Raw genomic sequence first — 13,278 nt, 5'->3', positions numbered from 1 at the left:
ACGAGAGGAAAATATTTATCTTAACTTATTTATCTCTTATTAATTCAAGATGTATAACGGCAAATAACCCAAATTGGGCCAGAATCGAATCATCGATATTGACTGTAAATTAGGGGTGTTGGCCACCAAGAAAAATATCGATAATTCGATATAACTTTATCAAGTAGTAGGAGGCATCGTCAAATCGACTCTCATAGAGAGCATTAGTGGTTGGTTGTTGGAACCACAAAATATACAAACTATTTCTATGTTTTGTGGTTGAAACACTTTGAAAGCCTCATCGGATTTTCCGATTTTGTGTAACGCTTTCTGGGTTCTACCTAATTTGCCGTTCACAGCTAACCATTGGGCGTAAGGAACATAAACGATGGCATTATATTGGGGCTGGTTTTGAATTAAAGCGTTTAAGGTGTAGTTGTATAATTCGGGCTGAGTCGCCAAGGGACGATATATATCCACGGCGTCTGTGGGTTGGTTCAGATTTTTCAAATGTAGCGCGATGTTATTCAGAGATACTCGATCTGATTTATCCAAGTCGCCTCCCCAGCTCATCAGTTGATCAATTGAGTAAATCAGTTGAGCTCATCAATTTTCCTAACCAGATCATCGTCCTTCATTTCAAAATATTCCTCCGCTTCATCGAACATCCTTAAGTCAGTGTACATGGCTAGGGCTTTACTACCGTGTCCCGATGTTTGGTAAAACCTTGCAGCTTCCTTCAATTTACCCTTCATAGCGTAAAAATCCCCCAATATGACATCCCTCGGGTAGTTGCTCTTCTGCTGTTGGTCCTAAATATCCTGGAGTAGTTCTAAATAGTTAAAATCCTCCAATTTAACGAACGCCAAACGAGCTACATCACATTTCATCTGTTCCAAAACGGAATTGGCTAGTTCCTCCCAATGGCCGTCGGTAACTCCCAAACAAGCGAATTTATAAGCGTCTTGGTACATTTTCTTTTCTATAAAGAGGTAAATCGAATAATTGATAGGTAGATCGAGGCTGGTCATCGACGGGCCGTTCAAGCAGAATACCTTCGAATACCAATGGTAACCCCTATTTTGGAGTTACGGATAGCAGTGTATATGTATCACATTTGTTCCATTGCGCTTGAGTAACTATCGTAATTGAGGAGTACTCAAAGCCCATACCTCATCAGCTAGACGGCAAAATTTTAAGTTAAATTGATGGCTAAAGTCATTCATTGTTTGGCATGTTCAAATACTGGTTAGTTGGAAGATACTCTCAACTTAACCTAAAATCAAAGAGGTTGATTTATCAGACAATCATAAAGACATTTTGGACTTATGGAGTTGCACTAAGACATCAAACCAACTAGTAATCCAACGCACCCAAAACAAAATCTTACGATTAATTACCAATACTGATCGCTACATAACCAACGAAGAGCTGTTCTGTGACCTCGAAATTAAATGGGTATATGAAGTGATTCAAGCTTTCGGCTTAAGACATGAAATAAAGTTGCTAAATCACAGCAACGTGGAAACAATACTGCTACTGGACAACACATAGGAAATAAGAAGATTGAAGCGAACCAAACCACACGAACTTGTTTAGTGTATAAGCATATTTGTAACTTTAGCTTAAATAGTTTAGATTTATTTTAATTTGGGAAATACATATTGATGTATTAATTCCGTAATCGCCTTGCATGTATAGTAATACAAGTACAACAGAATAATGGTAATAAATTAATTTGTAAATTAAGATTGTACTAAGCATATCTAATGTAACAGGCAACTAACTCAAAAAAATGCATAGTCATAGTGTAAATTGAAGTTTTGGTTCAATATCGTGCGAATCCACAGCGAGCAGCCAGTAATAAGCATAAAAACATGTGAGGCTCGGATAGCCGCACAATACTTGCGATGAAAGCAAAAATACGAAAACATCAAACAGGTAATGTCATAGTGATAGTTTCAGACGTATCATTGTCAGTTCAATTTCGATCATAAAAAATTATGTCTTAACATCAAATCGCTAGTTTAGAACATGATATCAGATGATTTGTCAACCCTTTTGCTACCTATACACAAACTGTAGTCGGCCTAGCAGTAGATCCACAAGTCCTTGTTCAGGGAACAGTAGCCGCGCATCGAGTTGTTGTAGACCATCTTGCACGCCATGTGTGCCCTGTACGCCGTGCACGCCTTGTAGACCTTGTACTCCCTGCACCCCCCGGACACCAGTATGCAGCTCAAGCAGACAAAATCGACGACAGAAAATATCGGATTTTGCTGTGGGCGGTTGCGACTTGGGAAGCGATTCTAAGGACACAAGTAAATTAGATAAAAAGAAAGGGAAAAGCAAGGGCAAAGCGGAAGGAAAAGGGAAAAAAATAAAAACCAAAGATAGGGACGACGAAAATACAGAATCTAAAAAGGGTAAAAGTAGTAAAAAAGAAAAAGATAGCAAAGATAAAGAGAGTAAAGCTAAGGAAGGCAAAGAACTGGGTAAGAAAACAAAGAAGGATAAAGGAGCAAATGATGATGATAGTGCTAGTATAAAAAAGGACAAGAAAGAGAAAGGCAAGAAAGACATAGATGATAAGAAAGATAAGGATGGAATGAAAGAAATAGATGATAAGAAAAAAGATACAGACGAATTGGACGAAAAAGACTCCAAAGATGAAGAGAAAAAAACTGATGGAATACAGGCAGGAGAAGATGGTCAGGATAAAACAAAACAGGGTTTATGTACACCAAGGCTTCAAACATGTTTGAACCCACTATGTCCCTCGAATTTACGTAAACAACAGAGCTTCCAAATGTTACAACCAAGAGGAAGGATATGTTATAGCAATCAAAGGTCGGCAGTATTCAGAAGAGAAAAACCAGAACGTTGTAATAAATGCGGGAAGAAGAAGAGGCCGAAAAAACAGGTACAAGGAGTTGACAAACAACAAGATGTTTCTTTCCACAATCAAAGCATGATTAATGACAATAATTTTTCTTCGATGAGTTATCCTGTAATGGAACAGGCCCATATCCAATCTAAAATGAGCAACTCTCCATTATATTGCTGTTCTTCTCATTGCAGTCATATTATTACCATGGTTACTAAAAATAATCAGATGATACATTATCACATGTCTGATTTTAAATTATAAAATATATCAAACTGGCCAATAAATTCTAAAAATAAAACACATTTTTATAATTTTCATTCAATACAAACTTTTCTTAATTATTTCCAAAAATGTCTTATGACAACTAAACACAAAAACATAAATATTTCATAGGTCCCTAAAATTATTGAAGATTGAAAATACTTGAAAATTATGAATTTCAAATAGTTCTTAATAAAATATTTGCCAGCATTATTTAAAATAATGTTAACTATGACTTGAATAAAATGAAATATATTAGTTTTAAAACAATATATCACTTGCAAATTCAAAATGTAACATTACATACAATGCACTCGCAATGTAAAATCAAGGAACAAGTTGGGAAATAGTTAAAGGTTTTTAATTCACAAACATAAATACATCTGCAAAATATTTACTATCGAAAACTCAATTTAACATCTTTAAAAAATTATTTTAATTCTTTATTATTAAATGTTTTTTTTTTTTTCATTAAACAACTTTAAATAAGAATATATAATTAATTCACTAAGTAATGCTTCAAGCTCTAGTTGCACATTTTCAAATAGATACAAAACTACACAAATGATACCATAGATAACTTCAATTTAGTTAGCAAGGCAACTTTTACTTGTATGATATTATTATACTGACCTATTAGATTTATATTTTCACGCCATCAGGCAGCATTATTTTTAGTTTAGTTTAGCTTCTCTGAAGTAATCTCACAAGTTTCAAGCAGTATAGCAATGATAATAATAGTCATGAATTTATATTCTTAATTACCCCTCATTTTATCTTTTACTAGCAACCCTCCCCGGCTTCGCACGGGTGCAATGCTGATACTAAATTAAATACACTACAGAAAAAATATGAACGTTGTATATAAAAACATAGCGGCCCGCTCCGACTTTGCACGGGCATAAAATATATATGCCTATGTCACTCAATGAAAACATGATTAAAATCGATCCAGTATTTTTGGTTCATTCATTACTGCCCTTGGCCTGCACGCATTAAATTTGGAGTAAAACAATTCCTCTTCCCCTATACTTACTATGAAGATTTCCTGCTATCTTTGGAATATCTAAATTCATACAATTTTTATTACATTACACATTTTTAAACGCAAATTTTAAATTTGTAATATCTCCGAAAATATTTGTTTAATTTACATGCTGTAAGGAACCATAATGTTCTATATTAATTGCACACATTATTTAAGGTACTTAATTCGATAAGGATTAATGCCGTATTGCTTAAAATAGCTTCGTAAATAAGCCATTTTCTCACGTAAAAAGTAAACAATAAAAATGGTTAATGTGGGTTATCCCTAAAAGATAAACATATACCATCGCGGACTTTTTTGTAGACCTTTTTATGGTGTACAATACTGTAGTACATTAATTTGATCTAACTCGTAGGGTTAGGCAGCGTTTTTGCTAATTGCTAAATAAGCCTAAAAAATAGGTTAATTTACAACATCACGTTAGAAACCTCTAAAATTAGCAATGTTGCCTTAGTATATTATGCATGTATTATACATATAAACCTTCCTCTTGAATCACTCTATCTATTGAAAAAACCCGCATCAAAATCCGTTGCGTAGTTTTAAAGATTTAAGCGCACATAGGGATATAGGGACAGAAAAGGCGACTTTGTTTTATACTATGTAGTGATTACTATTAAACCATGATATATTAGTATATGTCCATCAATGTTAGTACGAAGAAAATATCTGTAATATAACCAGAAATCATAGAAAATACGTAGTTAGAATAACCAAAACAAGTATATTCGCAAAATATTAAGAAGTGAATAGAATTCATTCATAAACATAAAGTATTTACTCTATATAAATGAATGAATATAAACCAATAGAAAAAGTATAACCTAAATTACAACATTAGTGTAGAGATATATAGATAGTCTTTGTGGACGATATTTTTCGATATTTATTCAATAAATATTAAAGATTTTTCAATAGATATTCTTAATTTTAAATTTTAACAGTTTGGTTATATTTATTTTTAAAGATTTATTGTAAATACCAGTACTTTGCCGGATATATTAATATTGTTTTTTTTTTTCAAAAAAATATCAATTTTTCAATTGTGAAATGTAAATATATCTCTTGTATAATATCGATATTTTTCCTGTTGCACTTCCTGGTTCCTGTAAAAACGTTTTGTAAATTATTATATATTTTTTCTCTGATATAAGGGCATTTTCTAAAAATATCGAGATTGTTATTTCTTAATTTATCGATATAATATAATAAAGATATTATTCTCCACGACCGACATCTAAAATAATCGAATCGATATAATAGCGATTGTTTATATCGATATTTTCTATTTCTAAAATATATCGATTATGCCCATTACTAAAATATCAAAATTATGTTTTACGCATGCGCACACCTCAGCCAATCAAGCGACGAAGTATTTATTTAATTGCCACCGTTCTTTGAGGGTAGTTTTAAAATAGAAATTCAAAAAATTTGATATTTATTTCAAACAGTGTTTTTGAACTGCTTTACAAGTGGGTTAGTTTGATACTACACAGTTGTAAACAGGATATTTTAAGTTTATATATACAAGTTTTTAATCTTAACTTTTACATTTTAAAAGTTAATATTCCGTTTAAATTAAAAATAACCTTGTTATTTTTACTACTATAACATGTTGAAGTCAAATATAAATTTGAAGTAAGTATTTATTATATAGTATGTGTACAAGTATATTACACTAGTCAAATTTTTGTAGAGAATTAATTACCACTGGTACTACTTTTGAGGTAGATCCTTTTGGAGATGATATTCAAAGTGATGACGAAGTATCCAAGGAAGAATATAATAAAAATGTGCTAGAACATGTAAATATGAACTGTGTTGGACAATTTGAAGATGAGGACATTTATGATAGCACTGAACCTTTTACTACTATTGCTAGTAAAATGACGAACTTAATTGATAATGGAGGTGTAAAGAAGAGAATCTTAAGGGAGGGTTATGGTAATAAGCCTGAAAGCAAATCTATTGTGAGGGTGCATTACAATGCGTATGGAGAATTTAACGAAGAGCCATTTGATTGTACATATGCTCGCAAAAAACCACATCAATTTGTGTTGGGACAAGGAGAAGTTATTCTGGGATTAGATATTGCTGTTGCTTCGATGAAACTTTGTGAAAAATCTCAATTTATGATTAAACCACAGTATGCATATGGCGAAGCTGGTTGTTTAGAAAGGATACCACCTAATTCAACTGTATTATTTGAAATTGAATTGATTGAAGTCATAGATAGTCAAGCAGCCCAATTATTTGAAAATTTATCTTTAGAAGAAAAGGCACAGTTTTCAGTGGTTTACAAATATTGCTTAGCACAGTGTGCTAAAGGTAAGATTGCATTTTTGGATAACTATTGCATGGTATAATTATTTAAAGCATAAATTGTCTTAATATTTTTTAGGTAAAGACCTATTTAATCGTCATACAAAAGCAGCTATTAAGGAATATAATTTGGCAGTATCTGCTTTAGAAAATGCAGTCTTAGAACATTATGATGACCAAGTAAAACAGCAAGAATTGCTTTATAAGTTATACTCCAATTTGTTAGTTTGTTATACCAAAATTAAAGAGCCTAAAAAGGGTTGTATTAATTTTAACAAAATTAACCAAATGTGCAAAGGGACCACTTTTAACATAACAGCTAAAGCATTTTATAGCAATGCTAAATGTTTGACAATGTTAGGAGATTACAAAATGGCCAAAATGAGGTTACAGTGTGCTTATAAATTAGAACCAAGAAATCAAGATATACTAAATCAATTTAAGATTATTGATGAAGAACAAAGAAAATATAAAGAGAAGGAAAAAAAGCTAGCTGGTGCTTTATTTGGAAAAAAGTGAAAGAATTTTTATTTTGTTAAGAAATATATTTTTTTTAATTAAGAACTTGTTAAGAATATTTTTTTATTTAATATAGTATCGTTATAAAGTTATAAGAATATATTTTATTTGTTTCTACATTGAGTTGCATCAATCCAAATGTAAAAGGATGTTTGGAATTACAAATGTTCAAATGCGAATAATTGATATGTGGAAAATCTAAATATATAAAGTATATTAATAGTGATTTTCGAAATATCAGTGGATTCTTTTATATGGAAATTAGGTAGAGTCTTCGGCGATTAATTCGACCTTCAGAGGTATTTGAGGATATATAAATTTTCAGTGGTTTTTCTTTAATATTTCAGACGTTTCTTTTAACAATCTACGCCATAATTTCTAGAAAATCATTTCACGTTAAAGTTTAACACAATGACTATATAGATAAATGGGTACTGCACCAATTACCTTGAGGAAACAACGCATCTTACAATTACATAAAACATTTTTTTAAAAAGGATTTATAATATTTATTAAAATGTGTGATATTTGACTTGTGTATTGATATTTAATTGTGTGATATTGATTTGATTTAACATATTGATTGTTGCAACAATTGTTTTATACATCTCTCTATATTATTATAATTTGATAAAGCGTATAATAATCCGTTCTTTACTTATAACGGTTATAGTTTTATTACCATAAAACTCAATTGCTATTAGAATTCTGGAAGTAAGCTATTATTTTCTAGAACAACCGTTACTTTTAAGACTTACCATTTTTTGTCTATAAAGATTAACAATATGGATTATTTGTTTACCTATATACGAAATTTATTTATCCCATTCATAGGGTATTTGCAGGTTGTTGGATTATAAAACTTATTTTTACAAGGATCTCTATTTCGTGGAAAACTAAATTTTTATTCACAAATATTGTATTATAATATTGTCAGGTAAAAATTACTAATACATCTTAGAATTTGCACTTAATAGAAATATTGCAAATTTAATATAATCAATTAAAAATGTTGCTTACATATAAATTCCAATTTATTTCTCAATAAAGTAATATTTTTTATGTAGAAAGGTCTATTTTTCAATAAACCTTATTAGAGTGTTTGTGTCTGAAAAAGGTCATGTACCATAATGTCAATTATATAAAATCAGTGGTAGGCTGAAATCTTAATATTTTGATTTATTTTTCATATCGCAAACCGAACCAAGACATATTCCCTCATCAGGTGCATCGTATGAAAAACACGTATGAACAGTGTGTTCTGCAAATATTTCAGAGTAACTGGTGAATATTAATGATATTTTAAGAATAAAACTAATAAAACTTTATATGTATATATTAATATTAAAGCATATATATGAGGTATAAATCTTTCAAACTTAACAAATAATGTTAGTAAAGATCTGTATATCAGAAGCATATTATTAAATATATATGTAAATATTAACAAATTAACAACAATAATATCAAATAATTTAATAAGTCTTAATATATAAAAATTGTACACATGTTCCTAAATCGTGGAAAAGGTAAGTCTTCTTGTGGTGGAAGTATGCATATTATGTATATAGGGTATATTCCAACCATTCTTGGAGAGAAAATGTGGCACTGTTAGATCCTGATTTATCGTTTTTATTGAATATATCTAAAACAAGGACAAAAAATCAGTAATAATGAAAACGTATATATATCATCTATTAACCTACCTATCATGGTTTTTAACTTAATAGCGCACATAAGGAAATCGTCAAAAGTTATTTCCCCATCTTTTCCATAGCGATGCATCAACGCATTCAAAAGTTTGTTATTTACATGATATCCGGCAGCTTCAATAGCCTCTCCAAATTCAAAACCGCAAAATGTGCCAGATTTATCTTTGTCGAACAACATCCAAGCGTTCTAATCAAGATATAATATAATGGAACAATTTAATTGAACGGGAGTTAGCTTTACCTTCCAATTGCGAAGAGAGCACCACAGTTGTTTAAACTCTGGATAGCATAATTTTCCTGATCTATCTGTATCAAGCATGGCGATCATGCTACGGCAAATATCTTTAGAAAATCCAGATTTGGTAAATTCTGTAGAATAATAATGGAATTAATATGGAAAAGTATATAGAAAAATATATATATATAGTACTTTTCTGGAATCCAATAATTCAAAGCAAAATATACTTAGAATAAAAACTTGACATATTAGGTCCAAAAATTAATTATTTGCCAGTGCCATTTACTGTCAGTAATTATAATGTTATAGGGCTTAACAATATTTTGACATTTGTATGTCATAAGTGTTATCACCATGTCTGTAACTTAATCACCATTATTGTTTTTCAATTTTTGGTTGTACTCGATTAAAATTACACTTCTATTTTGATTAATTCAACTTTTGAGTTTGACGGATTTTGATCCTAATCCACTTGTTTATAATGATCATCAAATACTTGTTGAAAATTATAGCGTTAAAATAAAAATATAGAAGTGACATTTCTGCTGATATACTGGTAATATTTCTTTATTTTTCTACTTATCAGATAAAAAAGAAGTTAAAAAAATGTGATAAGAAAGTCCGAAGCAAAATTAAAGGATTACGAGTCATGTAGATATCTTCTACATTTGGTGAAAACAATAATCAACACGACCTACCACAAAGTTACGAAAGCTACATTATTGTAATTTGATTAGATTTGGTGCTCTTTGAATCTCATTTGTTCAAATCAATAGGACCATAGTTCAATCAATCAAATGTAATGTGTTACCAGCACGCTACCTATATTTCGATAAATGAGCAAAAATTTGTATCAATTTTTCTAGATAATCTTCAAACAAAAAACAGAATTAATTGATGGGCCTAATATTTAATTGAACAAAATAAAATAAAATCGAAACATTAATCTAAACAAGAGTACATGCGGGTTATATATAATACAGTTTTCATGCAATTATCACAACTATCCATGCATTATATTTAAATACCAGAAAATGTTGTCATAACGGGGGTTTGTTGTGTTGGTTTTGGCACAATTTCGGCCAATGGAGAATTTTTACAGAAATGTCCACAAAGCAGGCCCAATAACTGTGTAACAAAATTGTCTTCGCTTTGGGTCTGCCCTGTTTGAGGAGCGGCTTCGATCTTTTCGGCACCTTTTTTATAGTAGACATGGCCGTTTTGGGTTAATGCTGCCAATTTTATAAAATTACACGGTAAAATTTTAATAGAAAATTAATTACTGACTTTATTGTCCCTAAATTTTTTATATTAATTACTTACCGCTTCCTACTGATTCATCCAAGATACTTTGTAATTCTCGCCAATCAATTTCTCCGTCTTCACCAGCTATTTTAACGAAAGCTTCATACAATTTATCTTTTTCTTCTTTTTCATCAGCGGATGGTTCTGCTTTGGCTACCTAGATTAGTTTTTTATTATAGATATTTTTTAACATATAGACATTCCTTGTTATTTTGATCAAGAGGATATGGGGATTACTTTCAATAAGGTACAGACAATAAACAAATAAAAATATGGCGAATGAAAAACATTAGAAAAAAAAACAAAACGGAAAATCGATAAACTTACTTTCTCATCCATTTCTCCATAGCCAATCGGTTTGTCATTTTCCCTATAAGTAAAATGAATGTTAATAATAAAAAGATATGGATATGAAAAAGGAAAGTTAAAAGGCCTGACTTTCAGGTTAAAATAATACTGCAATGAGTATCAAGTTGTTTTATTTTATAATAAATATATATTCAGAAAAAAATACGAACATTCTTTAGGTTTGTCATCCATCTAACTTATGTTAAAGAATGAAAATTAAAAATAATGTTAAAAAAACATGCTAAATGATAATTACTCTAATTATTTAGGTGGCAATAAAAATAACAAACACAATAAATATTTAGCTAAATAAAATACACACATTATTTTACCACAAAAAGCTAAGTGGACAAATGCAAAATTAACATATTAACAAGAAAACAAAAAAAATCAAAATCACAAAGTTTTTTAAATTCACTATAAGTGAGATACAAAAAAAAACAATTTTCATAATTTAAAAAAGCACTTAAATTCGTGATATATTACAATTAAGTACAGTAATAATTTTAAACCACCACCAATCTTAAATTAGTAACCCAAAAATAAAAGCTAATTAAAATGTGTCAACGCTTAGAGAAGTATGAGATTGTAGGATGCCTATAATGTTTTTTGCAACCCAATTGAGTTTAATTGTTTTATTTAATACTTTAATGTCATGTATTTAGTTTATAAGCTGAGCTCTCTATCTAACACTGGAACAATATTGACGGATTGTACTTTATTGATGAAAAGTGATAGACTATTTAAATAATTTTGAAAAAAAATTGATTATAGGGTCTCCTTTATCTCTTCTTCGTTGCGAATCAGGTTGAGGTTGTGCTGGGTACGCCGGATATCCTGGATATTGCGGATGAGAATAACCTGGTTGTGGATAACCGCCTGGATATCCTCCAGGTTGTGGATAACCACCTGGTTGGGGATAACCACCAGGCTGAGGATAACCACTCGGTTGTGGATATTGAAATCCACCGGGCTGCGGATAACCAGGATATCCTGGTTGAGGATAAGGATATCCTGGACTGCCGGGATAACTGGGAGTACTCGGCCCGCTAGGATATCCGGGAGTGGGAGCTGATGGTGTATTATCGCTTTCCGGCGGAGGAGGTGGACGATAACCTGGAGCTTCGTCTTCGTTATCCTCATCATCGACCTCCTCTGCGTGTCGCGAAGAAATTGAATCTGAAGCAAAACCATCATACTCCATGATATTCTGGTGCTCCGAAAACACACGTAGCAAGAATTCTCCTTCCTCGTTAGGATCAAACGTAGAGGGAACGATGCAATAAGTTCCTGGAGGAAGCTTAAACCGACAGGACACCTCGCGCAGATTAATGAACGATGGCGATCTGGCAACTGAGGCGTTGTATTTGAAGAATTGAAGGTCCAATGGTTTTGGGACTCTGTCGGGGTATGGGAGCTACAAAAACAAATTTAATATAAAATTATCGAACTTCAGGTTGTAACTTACGTGGTAAATTGCGAAACCAACGGTTAACAAATCCGCGCCAGTGTTACGTATCTGCCTGCGATTTTTTTGCATCAACGCAACTATTAAAGTGCAATTACCATCTTCGTCATCATCATCCACCTCCGTCAGAGTTATTCTATACTGAGGATTGCGCCAGAATGATTCTATGATTATAAAACTCAATATTAAGATATAGTTTAAATATGAAATAAAATTATTTTACCTAAGAAATTTCTACAACCTCCAGCTGTAGTACCTCTTACCCATTCACCTTCAAAAACAGACATTTCCCATTTCTTTTTATTCCCTTCTAGAAGTTCCTCTTCAGACAATGAGTCAGGATTTAAGTTGCAGATCTCTAGACGACTGAAATATTTGGCAAAGTCCTTGTAAGACATCCAAAATTCACCGTCAATATCAAAAGTTAATCCAAGTTCCTCTTTTTCAGAATCTGAGATGAATTTCCACTCAGGGGCTCTGAAAATTAAATTAACCGTAATCAACGTATTTATATAACTGTATGGTGAATAATACCCATCACTCCAAGCGCCATTCCATTCGGATTCGTTACCCCAAGGATTCCTGAGTCTTAACAGTGGTATTTTACCAGACACATTTGGCGTTTGAATATCGACATATTGTACTCTGGTGATGCTGTAGGCGTGACCCCTTACTAACCCTTGAGGTGTTTGGGCCTCCAACACATTAGGATCAGGCTGCGATATTTCACTTATAAGATAAGGATTCCTATTAATGAATTATCTTATGTTTACCTCAATGGAACATCCCATTAGTGAAGCCCTTTCGTAGGCTTTTGCCATGATTTGGAAAAGATTTGGTGGACTTGCTTCCATTTCGTACATTTCGGTAACACCGCCGGTAAAATCTTCCATCGCTTCACATGTAGAACCTCCTTTAAGAGCCTCATATGAACCATGTAATCTGGATATCATTAAATGTGGCAAATTATTATAATCCTCCGTAGATTTTAATTGAATAATACACTGCTGGGCAAAAATATTACAAATTTGACATAGGTTGATAAATGCTGAGCATATACGAAGTGTTTTTTAATGAACCAACTACTTATCTACTTATCATTACTGTTTACAACTCTGATATCTCATAGTGTGTTTTGGAAATCAACAGCTTTTTTTGACAAACTGAAAGAAATCCTTTGTAAGG

The 13,278-nt window shown here is 31.7% G+C and overlaps 3 protein-coding genes across 7 annotated transcripts in view; 2 read left to right on the top strand and 1 right to left on the bottom strand.

Annotated features, from left to right (window-relative positions):
- The first annotated feature begins 1,943 nt into the window (after positions 1–1,943).
- On the top strand, positions 1,944–3,165 carry LOC143199115 (uncharacterized). Its single transcript, XM_076408863.1, has one exon. The coding sequence runs from the start codon at positions 2,024–2,026 to the stop codon at positions 3,128–3,130; it is 1,107 nt and encodes a 368-aa protein (XP_076264978.1). The 5' UTR covers positions 1,944–2,023; the 3' UTR covers positions 3,131–3,165.
- A 2,492-nt stretch (positions 3,166–5,657) lies between these two features.
- On the top strand, positions 5,658–7,120 carry LOC143199200 (inactive peptidyl-prolyl cis-trans isomerase FKBP6). The gene is made up of 3 exons (XM_076409025.1): positions 5,658–5,819; positions 5,878–6,509; positions 6,583–7,120. The coding sequence occupies exons 1-3, from the start codon at positions 5,794–5,796 to the stop codon at positions 7,020–7,022; spliced, it is 1,098 nt and encodes a 365-aa protein (XP_076265140.1). The 5' UTR covers positions 5,658–5,793; the 3' UTR covers positions 7,023–7,120.
- A 1,222-nt stretch (positions 7,121–8,342) lies between these two features.
- Positions 8,343–13,278, bottom strand: part of LOC143197881 (calpain-B) — an 88,396-nt gene continuing 83,460 nt past the window's right edge. For 3 of the 5 annotated variants that reach the window (XM_076406659.1, XM_076406660.1, XM_076406658.1), the window contains 11 exons: positions 12,867–13,035; positions 12,628–12,809; positions 12,317–12,570; positions 12,094–12,257; positions 11,825–12,042; positions 10,605–10,647; positions 10,296–10,434; positions 10,001–10,204; positions 8,976–9,103; positions 8,729–8,921; positions 8,343–8,667 (listed from right to left, as the gene is read on the bottom strand). In XM_076406659.1, coding sequence (XP_076262774.1) covers positions 8,582–8,667; positions 8,729–8,921; positions 8,976–9,103; positions 10,001–10,204; positions 10,296–10,434; positions 10,605–10,647; positions 11,825–12,042; positions 12,094–12,257; positions 12,317–12,570; positions 12,628–12,809; positions 12,867–13,035 — 1,780 coding nt within the window. In that variant the 3' untranslated portion in view covers positions 8,343–8,581. Of the gene's footprint in view, positions 8,668–8,728; positions 8,922–8,975; positions 9,104–10,000; positions 10,205–10,295; positions 10,435–10,604; positions 10,648–10,739; positions 12,043–12,093; positions 12,258–12,316; positions 12,571–12,627; positions 12,810–12,866; positions 13,036–13,278 lie in introns of those variants that run through there. The other 2 variants (XM_076406662.1, XM_076406661.1) reach the window with 2 other exon arrangements.

The sequence above is a fragment of the Rhynchophorus ferrugineus genome, unplaced genomic scaffold (assembly GCF_030347505.1).
Source record: "Rhynchophorus ferrugineus isolate W39M unplaced genomic scaffold, kcgeb_rfMv2 rfM6, whole genome shotgun sequence".
Lineage (NCBI taxonomy): Eukaryota > Metazoa > Arthropoda > Insecta > Coleoptera > Curculionidae > Rhynchophorus > Rhynchophorus ferrugineus.
Note: the sequence above shows the minus strand (reverse complement) of the source record. Positions and strands in the feature narration are given on the sequence as shown.